The sequence below is a fragment of the Acipenser ruthenus genome, chromosome 26, assembly GCF_902713425.1.
Source record: "Acipenser ruthenus chromosome 26, fAciRut3.2 maternal haplotype, whole genome shotgun sequence".
NCBI lineage: Eukaryota > Metazoa > Chordata > Actinopteri > Acipenseriformes > Acipenseridae > Acipenser > Acipenser ruthenus.
In genome coordinates, this window is record NC_081214.1 from 21,915,308 (window position 1) to 21,933,440 (window position 18,133).

Here is an 18,133-nt window from a genome sequence, read left to right on the forward strand (position 1 = left end):
TTATAATGGGAGTTTTATTTTGACAATAGAATACGGTTGTAGTTGTAAGTTACCGGCACATTGCAGTAACCAAACTGACAATGGTTGCACGGTGGTTTACATTATTTAATTGAGCTAAAATTTTTAAAGAGAACTTCAATGTTTCCCTTAATGCTGAAGGTCATGATGTGCACCCTTACTATGTACTTTGCAGAAAATCCAATTCTAGATTAATTTTTCAGCATAAAACAGCAGGAACGGCAATTTGGTAAATCAACCTTTATCCTCGAGTTCTCTGTGCAAACGCAGTTAGCACCATCCCAAGAGGCCACAGATTACCTTTGCTAAATTCATTTTTTCGTTTGCTGTGAAAATTACTCCCGCTATCTTACAAGGCCTGAGAGCCCTGCTGGAACAATTTCTTCCATTTGAGGCAAATTGATTTTTTTTTAAAACAGGTTCCAAACTAATTCTAATCCAATCTTGTCTTCTCCGAAAGGCTCCCACCCTCTCTCGCCTTGGTGCTCAAGTGTTACCGAGGTAATGGGTTTTACCGGCTCCTCTCAGAAGATGGGAATTTCAGCTCCAACAAAATAAAAGAATGCCACTAGAATGTTAAAAAATAAAGTCAAGGCTGGCAGCGTACAGAGACATTTTTTGTCCTGTTGTTGAGTCAATACATAGTTTTTAGGATGTCACATATATTTGTCAACTGACCTGTTTCTGAAAGAACAGTCCATTTTTCTGTGTTGACCCGGTAAAAGACTGTCCTCTGTATTTTCTAGGACAGTACCATTTTTAAAATATGTCTTAAAATACACACCTAATCATTTCTCTGTTATTAACAGCTATCTTAGCTGGTTCATAAAAACCAAGGTAGCAGCTACATTGACTTCAGATTGAAGGTCAATGCACTCTACACAAAAGTCAACTGACTGTCAAATTGAACTCTGAAATGTACTTTTCTTTAGCCAGCACAAAACAGAAATCTCTTGAACCAGTATGATCAGCTTAATTGTCCTGGTAGTGTGGGCAACACATTAATGGAGCCTGGTATGGAGCAGTGCTTGTTCAAAATTCTTAGCAATTTTAATTTGCTATAGCTGTTATACAGTGTAAGAAACAATAACTACCCAATTTTACATAATAAGGGCTTTGGTGACAGTGTTCTTGTGGTGTAAATGAGAAACTGCAGTCTAATGTAGAGCAGGGTTTACTTTATTTGTTATAAGTAGTTTATTCCAGTTTCTCTATTAAAGGTATTTATCCCTCAAAACCCCTCTTCATTTTTGCAGCATTTTCTTGTATTATTAATACTTTCAAATCTTGAAAAAGTTTACTACTAATTATAAATGAAATAGGACACAAGGGTTGTCAAAGGTCAATCTCTCCATTGTTCCCTGACATACAGTATCAAGAATTCTAGAATGGAGATGCTAGTCTTTTAAACAGGCTAGCATGTGTCCCATGTTTTGTAGTCAAAAGCCCTTCTAGTCTCAGCGGGCTGTTGTACAACAAGTTGTCTCTTCAGTGCGATTGTGCTTCCTCCTTTTCATTTTACAACGCATCACAAATGTGTCTGGTTAAGTCTCGCCAGCGGGAGATCATTTCATGGTCTTAGAGTTATCTACAAATGCACTCCAAATCGGTTCGCAGGTCATTTATGCTGCCACAGCAATGTAATTCAGTGCAATTATTCCTGCAATGAGAAAAGCAATGGGTGCTCCAAACTTCCACCAGCCTGTCTGCCTGCTTTTACAGCATTATTTCCGACACTTGATTTAATTGTATGATAGGTACAATCACTTTGAAACCTGGTGAGTACTACAGTGCCTCTGTTCCCAGTATTTAGGTGACATGTTATATTTCATGATTCTATTTTGTTGTGTACACATTACTATTAACTAGACAGACAATGATGGGGGGTAGACGCTGCATTGCTACTTGGTTACTGTGTACTGGTACGCTTGACATGCAACCCCCTTTTCTGCTGTTCCGTGTGCTGCAGAGAATAATCTAAACCTGGTGTTTGAGAATGCAGTGATCAAGAAAGGTGAGGCAATGAAACTGTAGCTATGGTCAGGCACACTAGAGGGCAAGCAATCCTGTATGTAAGCTTCCCTGCAAAGCTCCAGGCATGCTTCTTGAATCACAAACCCCTCCACAATATCAAATGAAGGCCAGCTAGATGGAAGTCAGAATCCATACCTTCCCATTAGCCTTGCTGTGGCCAGCCAGAAAAGGATCTCATTGGGCTATATCAATAAAGCATTTCTATGCCAGAAAGTGCATTGCTGTGAACCAAATTAATATTGCTTCTCAGATTTGTTCTTGTAATTGCATGAACTTATCACAGCCCCAGGAGAAATCTGTAACAAACTTAAGACACAGTCTAGTGGGAAAAGACAAACTCAACATTGTATATGAAAGTATGTATTATTATCATATGTTCACATGCATAGAATTAAAAGGCAGAACTTATTTATTTATTTCATTGCTTAGATTTTTTTTTTTAAATGAAAATCAATTCCCAGGTGCTTCTGCCAATCTACTCAAGTGTGTGTGGTACGTGTCTGTTTATAATGACTGCTGATCTTGCTGTCCATTGATTTTGCCTTACTCGTTTTACAGCCCACATTACTGAAATAAACAGTAATATCTAATTAAAAAAAGATCATTAACACACCTTTAAAGAGGTTAGATTAGGAATGGCAACACGGCAGCATTGTAATAATCGTAACTGAAGGTCATTTTTTCTATATGCTTTTTTAAAGGAGTACAGAAAGAATGCAGTATTGATCACACTCTTAATATTGATTTCTTTCAGAATATATTGAAGCACACACACAGGGGCCTGGTAGCTTCCTATTGGAGCAGTCACTTTACTTTATCATAATTATTAATACTATTTATGTGCAATCAGGGCCAAAACCTATAGCGGACATTATTTTTGCTCTGGACCAGACATAAAATTATAATTAAAGACATAATTTCTCTTTTCTCCCCAGTTGCTTGTTACAGTATATATATTTCTACAGTGCTGGTGCTGGTGGATATACGTAATTATTACTTTCCTTATTTTTCAGGGGCTGAGAATCTTATGTAGTTGAGTGATTATCATGGCAGTAGGGGGGTGGGAGAGTGTGGCAACAGCCCTGGGGAGCTGAGAAAGGAAAATTTAGAACTTCAACAGTTGCAGAGTTGACAGCGCTGGAAATATGAGGATGCTGGTATTTATTGGTAATTATGTTACCTGGTGAGAGTGTTTGACCTCTGTTTCAGAGCCAATGTAGATCTGAGATATGAAAGTAGTGTCTGATTCCCATATGGTATAAAAGCCTATTGAAAAGCACTGGATCACTGCACAGTCGCAAAAGAAACATTTTTAAAAAGTCCACCTGATTAATTGATGAGAAGGTAACTATTGTGTCGCTGACAGCTTTCTTTCGCACCGCAACGTCATTTTGCTTTCACTGTGAGAGCTCAGTGGCACAGGAATCATGCAGATCTATAACGAGACAAGCAAGCATGGTAGATATTTACAATTGCAAACGGATATGCTGCACACCTTGCTGTGGTTTTTCATATGGGTGTCCAAAAGTTGGGCTACATTTCATTTGCTTTCTTTTCTGCTTGTGTTTTAAGTTTGTAAATGACATTCAAATCTATCTGCGGCTGCATGAAGAAGAAGGCTAAACTTCAGTATTTAACTTTTCACCACCTATCAAGAGTGTGTGGAGTTATCCAGTCCAAATCACTTGGTGGTATCAGACCTGACTTACAGCTGCAAGCAGGTCTGCACAGATCATACCAGTTACCAGAGCTGGGATTCAGAACCCTTTCATTGTAAAAATGCACTAGCAAGTCCCCAGGTTGGTTTGTTGCGGGGTAAAAGAAAAACCTTTTAACTGGAACTTGACCTTAAAAAGAAATGTCTGGTTAAGGAAAGTGCCCAATAGCGCCAGTGAAGCAAGATGTGTCCCTAATTAAAGAGAACATAAATAAGGAAATACAGACCCCTATGTCTCTAAGCAGACCATTAAAAAAAAGAAACATATACATGTACATATATTACCAATAATCCTATTACAGAAGGTTTCTGTCTCTGTTCAAGGTACAAATGTCACAGTGTTGGCTTTAGAAGAGCCCACATTTGTATAAATGAATGACAAAAATGAATTAACCCACCAAAGACCAGGCTGATATATATTTTTAAAAAATCTATCCCATCACAAAGGTCTTTTTCTGCATATTAAGGCTGACTAATAGAATCTGTTTTTGTTCCCCCCTGCTAAATGATACACCTTTTAAAGATTTGGAGCAAACAGTAGACTTGTGCAGTAAATCCTCAGTTACATACACTGACGTTTTTTTGTTTGAATATTTTATTTTGACAATTCCTACACCAGCTTGACACAGGCTGAACGTGCATCAGAGCGGATTGACCGTAAAGTTCCACCAACAAGAGAGTCCAGCATGCATCTCTCACAAATGGCTACCTAGCAACGAGCCCCGGTCAGGCACCGCTGCAGTGTAACCTACGTACTGTAGAAACAATAGACTGAAGAATCTGTCAGTGTTACAGTTGAGGTCTTTTTGTTGAGCAGAAACTAGGTTTGAAGCTCAGTAGCTCGAATGGCCCATCCATCAGGGGGTGAGAAAAATTGAAATCTGACATTTAGAGCTTTGGGGCCTTCACTCCAGCCCTCACATTAAGTGAAGTGAATGACAAATTATCCCCCTCAGGTATATCCCTTATTGGAGTCTTTGATAATGTTTATGTTGAAAGGCGTACCCTTGACATTTCAAAAAGGTCACGTTGCCCAGTTATTAATGTTCTCCCTTAAAGGAGTGCCAACCAGGGTTTTAAAATCCACTTTCTCACCTCTTATTAGCTTTAGCAGTTTTATCACGGGTCCTCCTTTTCTTTTTTTTGAGAAAATGCTACTTTTAAAACTCAGAATTTAGGATAAGGCTCATGAACAGGATAAATCAAATTGTTTCTTCCTTCTTCCTGGTATCTTATTACTTTGGTAGGTCACATGCCCAGACAGCAGCTAGATCATTTAACTCTACGATGTGCTACATCTTTATAATCAAATCAGTGGTTTGCTATTCTATTTACCCTATTGAGACAAATGCAGAAATGCAGAACAACTGGAGGCTGGGTGTTTGTTGCTTGTATGACTTCACTCAGACCCCCCCTGCTTACTAAGGTACTTGATATCTTGATATCCCTCAATAGATAAACGAGCCAGGCAGACATCTCACTGAAGCTTTGATTTAAATATTTTCCATATATATGAAGAGGGGAGAATAATCTATTCTGAGGTAGAAGGGCCACCCTACAGTAGTAATTTGGTATTTATTAATTAGTAAACACCTGTTGTTTGATGTAACTTTACACCTGTGTGGGTGAGGTGAGTTTAAAAGCACTTAACCACACATTGGTAGTACGTGGATCATATTTGGGGTACCACAGCACTTGTGGGAGACACTGTCCAATAAAATCTCTTGAATATTTTTAAAGAGAAGATGATTTTCTATTCAGTGATACCATGATATTTAGCGAGAAAGTAGTCTGTGTGAAGTTATCCAGCAACAAACTCCCCAGCCCCAGTTGTACTGCTTTCTTAGAAAAAGGAGACTGGAATTTGCCTCTGTAATATTTCTGAAAGTTACGCAAGATAAGGAACTTTGCAAACACAAGACCAGGAAGACAATACACTTCCGTATAGTGTTGACAAATGAATAACACAGTATAGTCCCGCCCCCTGCATTCGCTGAATGGCTGTTTCTCGCCAGTCCCGCGTCTGAATGGCTCATTGTACTGTCCTTAACTAACAGGAAATAAAGAGATCCAAAACTGTCACAAGACCAGAAGGAGGTATTCCCGTTTCAACAGGTTAATGTTAGTGAAGGTGCCGGTAGTTTATGCACTACAATGGTTAAAACTGGGGTTAGTCTAGTAGTAACAATTTGTGCATTGATTTACCCAGTTCACTTACTGGACAATGGCCTTGCACAGACCCCAACCATGGGCTGGTTACATTGGGAAAGGTTTATGTGTAACGTTGACTGTGTGAACGATCCCCACAATTGTATAAGGTAAGGTGTACCCTGCAGTTGTTTTTTTTTTTTTTTTTTTTAATATATCCGTGGTATCAATCATATAGTACGTTGTAATATGTTATGTCGCTGATTGATTTATTACTTATCAAATACCCCCAATAAAACACAGCGCAGATTGTTTAAGGATATGCACTCATGCAGTCATACTGCCGATCAAGAATGATTATAGTGTAGCAACAGCCACACACTTTGTAATTATTTATTATAAAGTGAGAATATGCAGGCAGCTCCATACCTCAGGGATGTTACGACTGGTTAAGCATATTACGGTACGCCAGTACTTCATATTCATGTTTTATATGGTTATGCATTCATACTGTGATATTAAAAAAAAAAAAAAAAGCATCATTCATTGTTTTTCTCAGGACTGGTATATCATAAGCAATGTTCTATTCTAGACACGTGCAGTCACGACTCTCGTGCTTGTTATTGGCACAGGACTCCTTCCCCATCTGTATGTCCACAGAGAAGTGGCTGCACAGAAACTAGTGACAGTTTACAGCAGTAACTGGAGACTGAAACTTTCAATCCACAGAGCAAAGATAGCACAGGAGCCTCAATTTAAATAAAAGATTATGGAGTCACCATAGCCATGTAACATAAACTAGCTATGGTTGTGCTGTCGTTTTGGTTTAATAAAGGGTAGGGAGACATATAGGTAAAATGTGGACCATTGCCCCTGGAGCTGCAGGGCTTTTCAAAGTGGGGGTGCAAAGGTTTTGGAGTTCCACGTGACCTGGAGATTTTAAAATGTTTTTGTTCTTATTTAATACCAGCTCAGTCCATTGGAGAAATCACAAGCCCAATCAAATTATTTCAATCGCATGGACCTGAGACAAACGGCATCACTCAGGGGCTACAGCGCTTGCAGCAGGTCCTTCGTAGAGCAGACGGACAATTTATGAAAGTCTGCAGGATTCAGTTTAATAATTAAATCATACTGGGATGACTCCACTGGTCATCAGGTATCTTGGAGGTTTAGTTCCACCTCAAGTCAAATAAGCTATTGGTTTAATTACAGTTAACCATTTGTTACTAAAAACGACGTCCTGTATCATGGGGTAATATTTAGGGGAAGTCCACAAGCCCTGGCAACTGTTTCAGAAAGATTTCAGTCATAGATTTCTCAGAACAGCAAAATGTGACTTCTCGTTATAATTTGGACTGCCGCACGACACTATAGCAGCCAGGAGGGGCATATAAGCAAATTTGGTGATATCCGAAATACATACAGTTTTATTTCATGATGTGTCGTATTTATTCAAATGTCAGGATTGTGTTCTTATGAAACTTTCTTTTGAAATTTCTGTTTTATTGGAAGCTTCGACCCTGAACTCTTTTAAACAGTGGATCTCCAAGCAGTTTCTTGTTATTTTGCAATCTATTTAATCTTTCCTAAAAGTCATGTGGGACTGTGTCCTTTTTAAGGCAACACTCTCACCTGACCTTCTGGGGTAAGAAAATCTATGTTCTGCAGCTGTTGACTCTTTATTGTAAACTGCTAGTTTTTTATTATTTTGCCACCGTGTACAAATGTCACTTACACTTGCATGCGATTACAATCTCTTGCAAGAGGAACATGTTGTTTGTTAAACAGAACAGACCGGAATAGAGCAGAAACGTGTGCTCTGGGTATTTTAACATTGAACCCTTTCCTTTCAAATTGCTGTACCAGTAATAAAATATGTTTCATATAAAGAAATAATAATTTTAAAAAAATCTCAATGTATTTAAAAACATAAAAAATATTAGACGTATTGCTATGAAACAGACTGCAGATAGCATTTAGACAGCAGATGAATTAAAGTAACAAAAGTCTTGACTGAAGCCATGTAAATTTCATAAGTTCTCAGAGAACACCGCTGATCAAACCATTATTTTATAAACTTTTTATAAATGTAGAAATAGTTTTTGTTTTTTTTCCTTTTAGTGATTTAAAAAAAACACTTTCTGCACTAAGCAACTTTGTATTGTATAGCAAATTCAAGATTTCCGTGTCTTATACCGGTATAACCAAGGCCAGTTCCTGACATTGTTTCAGTAAGCTTTCAGAAATCAATTCTATTAAACTAAAAATTCCCTTCAGTAAATCCAATATTTTACCTTGACTTGTTTTTCTCCCTGCCTTAGATGGGCAAGGGCATTTACCTGCCAATCTTCCACTATACCGTAGCTTGAAGTATAAGAATTCTCTGTAAGAAGCAGGATCTAAAAAGCAGACGCTGGATTTAACATGTTGTTTTTTTTATTATTATTGTAAGTGACTGCTATAGTAATTTAGATGTGTGAGACTGTTGCAATTATTCAGTAAATGAAGAGCAATCCTCTTGTAATTGATCTGTAGAGACTCCTGAGGTAGAGTCCACTTGCTTTGCTGTAACTAACAGCATAGTTCATCCCTGTCCCTTGGCTTAAAGGCCTTGTGTACCACAAATGGGGCCTCATAACAGCCAGCTTTCATGTGCAATCATGTCCCACAGCTTCCCAGTTCTGCTTTCAGGTCCTTTGGTTCTTAATGCTAAACCACACTACCCTCCAGACCTTCAGTTCTAAACACAAGGCGACATTACAGTACCTTTCAGTGCATCAGTTCTAATCCCTATGTCATCAACTGTTCAACTTGCCTCCCAGCCCTTAAATGAAACAAAAAGTCCTCCTTCCATCTCTACTCGGCTCTTAAATCGGTCATGCCACGTTTCCTTGTCAAAGCTCTTTTACCCTTGCTAACATTGCAGTCCATCCAATGGCACCAACTATTAATGCTAATCGTAGCCTTGCAATAAATAAAGAAATCCCAGGAAAAGTGCAGCAGTGGAAATGCCCTCTTCCGGTTTGACCCTCCCTGTGTTTAAACAGCGAGCAGCTCTACATGCAGATGGCTGACATTATGGTGCAGGAGGGCTGGAAGGAGGCTGGCTATGAGTATGTGTGCATCGATGACTGCTGGCTCGCCGATGAACGGGACTCCCAGGATCGGCTGCAGCCTGACCCCACACGCTTCCCCAGCGGGATCAAGAAGCTCGCCGACTACGTAAGCCAGGCTCATATTTACACCACAAAGGGGTGCACAGTCAACACTTGTTAAGTGGTCAGAATTCTCTTTTATTGGAAATGTTCCAGTAGAAACAAAAGCTATGCATACACATTAGCAACTTGCTGTAATTAACAACTTTCTTTGCAAGCTACTAACATATTGTAAGTTGCTAAAATGTTTGGATCTGCTTGAAAAAGTTGATTAAGTGCACATCAAACTCGCATAGTTTCATGAACATAGCTCAGTTTATCAAAACGAATTCTGACATTTTTGGTCTTAAGTCCATCCATTTTTTTTTTTTTTTTGCCCCAATGTGAATACAGTAAAATCACCTTTTTACAGGATTGTACAGCCTTTTTGACCTTTCTGCAATAACCAAGTTAAGAAGTCCATTTTTTTTGGTACAGTTGTTACAAAATGTGTTAATTGTTAATTTTACAGTAATAGTTGCCAATGTACATGAACTAGGGGGGCTATCATTTGAAATGACAACTGTGTGTGTGTGTGTATAGAGAGAGAGAGAGAGAGAGAGAGAGAGAGAGAGAGAGAGAGAGAGAGAGAGAGAGAGAGAGAGAGAGAGAGAGAGAGAGAGAGAGAGAGAGAGAGAGAGAGAGAGAGAGAGAGAGAGAGAGAGAGAGAGAGAGAGAGAGAGAGAGAGAGAGAGAGAGAGAGAGAGAGAGAGAGAGATTTAAAAAAAAAAAATACTGCATCATACTAAATAATCCCCCAAGATGTTTAACAAAGAGGCCACATCTGCTGGAGAGATGTGGGACTGCAATTACACTTGAAAAATGAATATGGGGTGTCTCCTACAGTGTCTGCAGAGTAAAAAGGATTAATGACTTGAGAAAAAATATGCAGGGTTTATTCTAGATAATCAGATAACTACAGTATCATTTGTGAACAATGTCTGTTAATTTTGTAATCCTAGGCATTCTTTGTACAAATGTTTTTCACCCAACTATAATTCCATATTAAGTCGCTAACGAAGGCATTTGTTAAAACGTGCGTCTGCTGATCTTACGCCACTAATAAAATAATTCTACGGTTGCATCCCTGTGTCTGTATTCAGGTTCACTCTAAAGGGCTGAAACTAGGGATCTACCAGGACGTTGGCAATCTGACCTGTGCTGGATACCCTGGGAGTCACGGATACTATGATTTGGACGCCGAGACCTTTGCAGATTGGGGGGTGGACCTGCTGAAATTTGATGGATGCAATTTTGGCACGTTGGACATACTAGTGGAAGGTGAGGGATTTCTGTTTGTACTCAGTATTGGGACAGAGGCAATCCTCTTATTGCTTTGATTGCTTGATTAAGCCTAATGTCCACTGCAACAGATTTTAGGTTATGTTTTGTACTGTAGTTGAAATGTATGTGAGTTTCAAGATTCTAGTACCGTTTAGTTTCAGAGTGCAATCTGTTAGGTTCATAAAAGTCTAGTTTTCTATATTTTCAAAAGCACTACAATACATTTTAATGCCTATAGGGCAAGATAACTGCAGTGTGTAAGATTTAGCACGGTAAGCAATACTCAAACAATTTAGACAGCAGTGTTAGATGTGACATTTCAAGTTGGAACAGCATGCTCAGTTTTAAATGTAGTCAAGCAGATTCACACAGTTCCTCATTCTATTTTTTTTTTTCCAGGTTATAAAAATATGTCCAGGGCCCTGAATGCGACTGGAAGGAATATTCTGTACTCTTGTGAATGGCCTCTATACCTGTGGCCGTTTCACCAGGTATGAAATAGATAAACATTTATAGATAGACTTGAACTTGTAGTCAGAAGGTTTCTCAATTGTAATTTTAGCTTTTTGATAGTCATAACAAGTCATAGTAAAATACCAGTAGATCATTACTTACAGCATGTGTTAACCATCATAAAACTTGTGCCTAGCTAGTGTGCCAGTGTATATAAAAGTCAGTGATATATTCCTGCTTTAAAACATAGTGGTTTGTTTTCAGCCCAACTATACCGATATCCGTCAGTACTGCAACCACTGGCGAAACTATGGCGACGTGTATGATTCCTGGCAGAGTGTGAAAAGCATTATTGACTGGACTGCGATCCACCAGAATCTGATTGTGCCAGTGGCAGGACCGGGAGGGTGGAATGATCCGGATATGGTATGCAGAATTTTAGGCACGATTCGGCACATTGTACTGTCTCCTGTTGTTGGTTTGCTGTTGCAGATGATGTTTGTTTACACAAATAGCCACAATCAGTAAATGGCTCTTCTGATGTAAATAATAACTGATCTTTTTTACATTATAAAGCTCGAACTCATTCAGAAATCCAACAGAGGGTATTGCATGTGTGAAATATATATATTCAGTTATATTTAAATAACAAATAATTCTAACATTTTGGAACATGGGGAATTTCATCTCGTAAGTTGAATAGTACTACTACCGACTGTACGTGATATGTTTAATATGCTGCCATATGTAGAAGCTTGCATCTCTTACTGCACTGGTTTCTTTGTAACAGTGTTTTAAATTGGTTTCAAACGCTGACGTTTTTGGTGTAGCACTTGCTTGCAGTACAATAGGGGGTGAAGAACAGAGTTATTGGATAAAGTACTGCCTCAGTGTTGTAATGTGCACCTTTTTTTTTTTTTTTCTCAAGCTGTGACATTTCTTTCTTTCACAGCTGGTGATCGGTAACTTTGGGCTGAGCTGGGACCAGCAGGTATCCCAGATGGCAATGTGGGTGATCATGGCAGCACCGCTGTTGATGTCCAATGACCTGCGCAGTATTGACCCGAAATCCAAAATGCTGCTGCAGAACAAGCACCTCATTGCCATCAACCAGGACCCCCTGGGCAGACAGGGCTACCGGATCGGCAGGGTAGGCGGTCTAGTTTTAATATCAGCAATATTGAAATGCACAGCTGGTGTTCTATGCCAATAAAAAAAATTAAAAAATAAAGAAACTGAAAATGTCTGAAGATTTGCCGGTATCATGCAGGCATACATCATAGTTGACTTGATTATTCTCCCATTAAATTTTTAAAGCTATTTTTTTCAGATTTGTGAAGCATTTACAGGTAATCAGACTTTGCAGGAAAAAAAAACGAATTGTTACAGAACTTCAAATGTTAGAGCTTCCACGTAAACTTTAGTTGCTCTCTTTTTTAAGAAGAGGCCCACAGTAAAGTTTAGGTGTTTGCATTAATTGGGAAAGCAAATCTATTCCTGGTAACTAAAGTGTGTGGTGTATGCTGCAGCGTGGTGGTGTGGAGCGTCCATCCAGTAGGGGTGTGAACAAGGTTCATTCATTTTGCTTCATTTTCAGGTGAACAGCTTTGACGTGTGGGAGCGGCCCCTGTCGGACGGTCGCTACGCGTTCGCGGTGCTGAACAGACAGGAGATCGGTGGCCCACGTCAGTTCCCTCTCTTGCTGGCTACTCTTCCCTCCTGGAAGACCTGCCATCCAGAATGCAGAGTTACCCAAATCCTCCCCAGTTACCAGGATCTGGGAGTCCAGAACCTGTTCTCTGCCCTAAAGCTCACAATCAACCCATCTGGGACAGTCCTGTTCACTGTGACATTGAACAAGGGTCTGGCTGCTGAACAAAAATGGAACTGGAACATGACCAAGAAGCGGAAAACTCCCAACTCTGTATTTTAATACAGGACTGCCTCAGCAACGCTAATACATGTTGATGGCTGGAATTCAAATAGAACCCAAAATCTTTTAGATTCTCGATACAAACACATCAGTTTAGCTGAAACACATGGATTCCAAAAAGCAAAGCGCTTATTTAGATTGTTTGTTTGATTTAGTACAGATTATAAATACTAATGCAGAGGCCTCTATGTTATTTAAAATCCCTTTCTGTTTCCTTTGTAGCAGAGGTCTGTATAAAAACTTCTATTTTATATGAAGCTGCTACTGGTCTGCTCGGCTGCATTTATTCAGCATAGGCACCTACACTGGGTCTCAGACCCACCTCTTGCCTTTCAAAAATAACTTGAATTTAGCTTAAATCTGCCTGCAGGTTGAGTAATACTGTAGAAATGTTCAGACAGAATGCTTTTAATTGTTGTATTTTCTAGGTTTTTATATCAATGAAGGGAATTGTTTAATATTAAATCAGGTGCTGCCTTAAGAAAAACAGAAATAAACTATTGTAAAATCTTGAATGCGCTTTTATTGTAAGTTGTTGTTCTTCAAATAAGTTTGGAGATGTTACTCCACTAAATTAAAAAGCATTGATTTAAGATCGCACAACAGAACCCGCTTAATAGCACTCCTCTCACCACATTGTAATGCCTGGTCTTAAGAATTGGTGGCAACAGTAATTCATCTTGTGAAATATATTTATTTTTACTTTTCCATGCTTTCCTTCCATAGACAGGTACTATACACCCAATAAATTGGAATTTGGGAGTGCTATTCAGTCTTCATATACGTGGCATAGTCACTCACATATCCAACCCGAAAATGTTGACTTCATTGATGGTTAAACGAGTCTGATGCATTCCAACCCTTTTCCCTGAAAGAACAATATCAAAAATACGTTGCTGAAAGGACTGTTTTAAAATAGGTAGGATTCCTTTTAGATGTACTGTAGTTGGTACAGTACTATAACAAGTATTTTAATTCAGAATGTTATGATTCTGAAAATATCACTTGCCAAGAGACAACTGTGGCCATGTGGACTGTGTACAGTATACACTTAAATCCAGTACGTATTGTAGCAGAATGTAGAATTCCCCATTAACGGACCCAACTGAAATCAAAATGTTACCCATGCACAAAACTGCATAAAATGTAAGGCAATGCAATTTAGCAGAGAAAAAAAAACATTTCCAGAATTAACAGTATCCAAAGTCAGTATTTAAAATTGCAAAACAGTGCTCGATAGGCCCTAATATCACATTTAACTTGCAAATGAAAATGCACAAAAGCAACTAAAGATCAGAAATTTAAGGAAAATGAATCACAGTATCTAGAACTGTTAATGATTAACTTTTACATGACCATAGCTTGTCTTGTTCAGTTTGTTTTTGCTGCATTTTCATCATGTGAAATTGGAGGAAGCGCTATGTAACTGCACAATACAGACTGATTTGGCATGCAATTTTAAAAAAATAATTTTAATATAAGGGCAGTAAAACACAATGGATGTGTACCTGGGTAACTGATATCGGTGTCAACTACTCTAAAATCAAATACAAGATATAAACCAATCACTTATTGATTACAGTGCATGTTATTCTGTGCACATTTCAATCCCAGCTTCAGTTCTTGCCCCAAAGTGCAGAAGAGGACTTCAATAAAGACACCTTACACAACCAATGAACTTGAATACAGAGCACATTGGGCAGCACCTGTGATGTCCCTCCACTTAGACACGCTTATTACAAGAACACTAACACAAGACAATAAAGTCGTCGGTGGCAGCAATGGAAATATTACCTGTTAACACTATGTAGGAAAGATACCTCCACTGTAAAACAAATTAGTTAGAGGACATCTTTCTGAACTTGTGCTTGGGAGAAAAAAAAAAACCATAACCATTTACTTTTACTGTCACACTTGATACCCACATTTCTTGATGATACAGGCTGTACGGTGGCCTCCCCTGCCACATCTGATGAGGTACATTTTTGTTCTATAAACTGTTTAGATACAACTGCAGTGTACCAGCTCAATTTAATCTTTCAAAAGAGTAGTCCAGCACATTAAATCATCCTCCCTCGAGGACAGTGGTTTCCAGCTCAATAAAACAACTAAAATGTGAAGTCAGCAAGGTGTACAGCGTCTTAGTCTTTCTCCTTGATGCAGGAGTAACAGCAGTACTTCAGGTTTTCTATTTCAATTCAGTGTGGGTTCCTCTACCTCCATGCCAAAGAGATACTTTAAATCACATGCATTTCTGATTTGGACAAAAGCACAACAGTTTTGATACATATCAATTGTTTATTGACAAGATGGAATTTCAAAAACACAAGTTGCAGCTTAAAACTGGATGACCTGGCCCTGTAAGAAAAGAGAAGAAATAGCATCAAGAAATGCATTGGGAAGTTTAAAATAGTGTCAGGGTTTAGTCCAGAAAAGTCTACAAATCTGACAGTTTTACTTGAAATTACCTAAATCAAAGTAAAGGTGGTCCCAAGATTAGCTGGTGCCATTTGAATTAAAGCAATGAACTGTAGAAATATATTATGTAGGCACATTTAGCCTTGCACACTAAATACAAAGCTTCAAATAAATAATTGAGACCACTATCTGCCATTAGATCCCCACCACTTAAGGTACTGGTGACCTGTAACTAGACACCAATAGCGGAGTTGTCTACAACAAGGTTATTAAAATCTCCAATTTTAAATCAGTATACATCCCACACTATAACATGGCAACCACAAACATGGCAATCTATTTGCATTTCAAAAACAGCATTATTTCCTCCCATACCTTTCTCTTTTTGTCTCCTCCCAGTTCAAAGTGCTTGCATCTCTTGATAGCCAGCATTCTCTTGGACCTGCAGTTGGGCTCCACACACTCCAACCTTAGCACAATCTTTTTTGTGGTCTTAGCCTACATGGAGAGGGATAAAGGAGTTAAGATTTTTTCCCCTCCCAAAAAACGTGAAGTTTCCTTGGCATCTCATTTAAATGCCTTGCCCAGAAACGACATCAGAAACTAAAATTAGTGAGCACTTCATAATGCAAGGCTTTAGTGTACAGTGTGACGGAATAACAGGCTACAAGCCTCCCAATATTGTAGTAATCATTAATCCATCTATCCTGAATACCATAAAAACCACTGCTGAAATGTAAATACATACTTGCCTGCTTACAATGTATTCCCACCCACTAATCTAAAGAAGCAATGGTGGTGCATGGTTGGTGTATGGGACTATCTTGGAAAGATGTGACAGTACATCAGGTGGAGTTCAAACTAGCTGGCAGCCCAATGCACCGAGAAAGATGCACTGCTTTTAGCTGGTTTCCAGCTGCAACAGCAGAAATCTTTGAAAATGTAGGGGTGATACATGTATAGCAACAATTGATGTGTTGTTAAACTGATCTGCTCCTCACGCAGGAGCAAATTTTAAATTCATGATTGCCGGAAGTATTCAATTAAGTTCTACACACCTTTTTACGGAAGATTGGCTTCGTCTGGCCACCGTAACCGCTCTGCTTTCTGTCGTAACGTCTCTTACCTGGAGGCGGCAAAACAAAACAATGAGTTTAAAATTACAGCTTCAGAATATTTCTCTGAATGTTGTGGGTTTTTTCTCATTGACAGATTCAACTTAGAAGGGAAAACACAAAGGGATATTTTCCTGACCTAGTAAAGTTGAATCTAAGCTGGCTTGCAGCATCAAACAACTCAACTCTGCCAACCAGTGGTTGAGGCATTTAAAGTGACACTGCACTCTGGATAGAGGCTGTTCTGCAGAAATGTCAAGCCTGAGATGTCAGAGGGGTTACAGCCACTGACCCCCCACCCCCCCCCCACCAAAAAAAACCCCAAAAACACACAGCACTATGCTTTCCACATTTCTTTGGCAGAAGTAGCATGTGGGGGAAAAAATAGGAGTATAGACACTCGTGCTTACCCTGGGCGTACAGAGAGTCCTTCCCCTTCTTGTACTGGGTAACTTTGTGGGGCTGGTGCTTCTTGCACTTCCTGCAGTAGGTCCTGCGGGTTTTTGGCACGTTCACCTAAATAACAGACATACAACACTTACTTTTTGGAAGCCTTCCTAAAAGAGTGCTCCATCAGTGTAATGCAGAAGTGGTATATAGGCCTACACAAGTCACAGAAAATAAGTTGACAGCATTGTGTTACTAAAAAGTATCAGGTATTGTTGATGCAGTGCGTCTATCAAAAGCAAAAATGAGTGTCATTAGATTTCTACTACTTGAATCCTAACGACCATGCTTCGGATTTTCACCAAAACTTGACAATGCTGCTGATGTTCCAGTAAAACGTATAGGGTCTACATTTACAATACAAATCACTAACAGCAGTGTGTCATGGGAGGTCTCCGTAATGGATTCCCGACTCCCTTCCTCATCACAACCAACCACAGAGCACACATGGCTCAATATCTCGAAGACATTAACCGAAAACCTCCAATAAATAAACACGTACCAGTTAACTCATTAAAAACAGTTAATAAACTGTTTCGGGAAACAGCTCTCGTTTAAAACGGACTTGATCAGATAAATATTACCGTGTAAACAAGACAGGAGATGTACTTGAATAACCCTTTATTATGTTCAAAATTAGTCAAAAAAACAAAAGAAAGCAGCAGCGACAACTTGCTCTACAGAAGTGCAAAAGTATAGCTTACTCGACATTTAATTTAATTTAACTACACTCGACTCAACTACATGTAGGCCGGGCCGGACTATCCTCGAGAAAAATGACTGAAAAAGTAAAATACGTTTGCAAAACAAGATATTTCGTATCAAATCACACCATATCTGAATATTAACCCACTGCAACTGAAAACACGCGTAATTCAAGAACCGAGGTACTGCGCCTTCTTCAGGCCAGCAATGTGTTTTAAGAAACAGGTTGGCCTGTTTCCACATTCTCTTATTTTACACACGTTTAAATACAGGTACACAAAAACACGTAAGATAACTTTGTTGTCAGCATTCACTACAATACCGAATTCTATTGTGAACTAAACCGGACAGCAGGAGGCCATTTTCCAGCACTTTACTGTAAGCACTGCACCGTATTTTACATCAAAATATAACACTAAACAGTGGACTTGAACTAAGAAATACTAGGGAGTATGGTTAGTTTAGTGCTGGTTTTACAAGAAAAGTGCATGTTTAGAATACTGTATATGCATACTTCCAAAGATTATTGTAGATTACAAAATAAACCGGCGCTGACAAATTTCTCACCATGGTTGCCAACCCGTAGCAGACGTGAAGAGGAAGGATTGCTCCGGAAACACATTCTTATATGCTACCACCGACATTGAAAGTCAAAATACTCCAG

The 18,133-nt window shown here is 39.0% G+C and overlaps 2 protein-coding genes across 2 annotated transcripts; one reads left to right on the top strand and one right to left on the bottom strand.

The window, feature by feature from the left end:
- The first annotated feature begins 5,834 nt into the window (after positions 1-5,834).
- On the top strand, positions 5,835-13,299 carry LOC131701666 (alpha-galactosidase A-like). The gene is made up of 7 exons (XM_059000966.1): positions 5,835-6,087; positions 8,968-9,142; positions 10,218-10,395; positions 10,798-10,889; positions 11,116-11,277; positions 11,804-12,001; positions 12,449-13,299. The coding sequence occupies exons 1-7, from the start codon at positions 5,924-5,926 to the stop codon at positions 12,782-12,784; spliced, it is 1,305 nt and encodes a 434-aa protein (XP_058856949.1). The 5' UTR covers positions 5,835-5,923; the 3' UTR covers positions 12,785-13,299.
- A 1,763-nt stretch (positions 13,300-15,062) lies between these two features.
- On the bottom strand, positions 15,063-18,133 carry LOC131701667 (large ribosomal subunit protein eL42). The gene is made up of 5 exons (XM_059000967.1): positions 18,037-18,133; positions 16,728-16,833; positions 16,261-16,328; positions 15,578-15,700; positions 15,063-15,142 (listed from the first exon to the last, which is right to left on the bottom strand). The coding sequence occupies exons 1-5, from the start codon at positions 18,037-18,039 to the stop codon at positions 15,122-15,124; spliced, it is 321 nt and encodes a 106-aa protein (XP_058856950.1). The 5' UTR covers positions 18,040-18,133; the 3' UTR covers positions 15,063-15,121.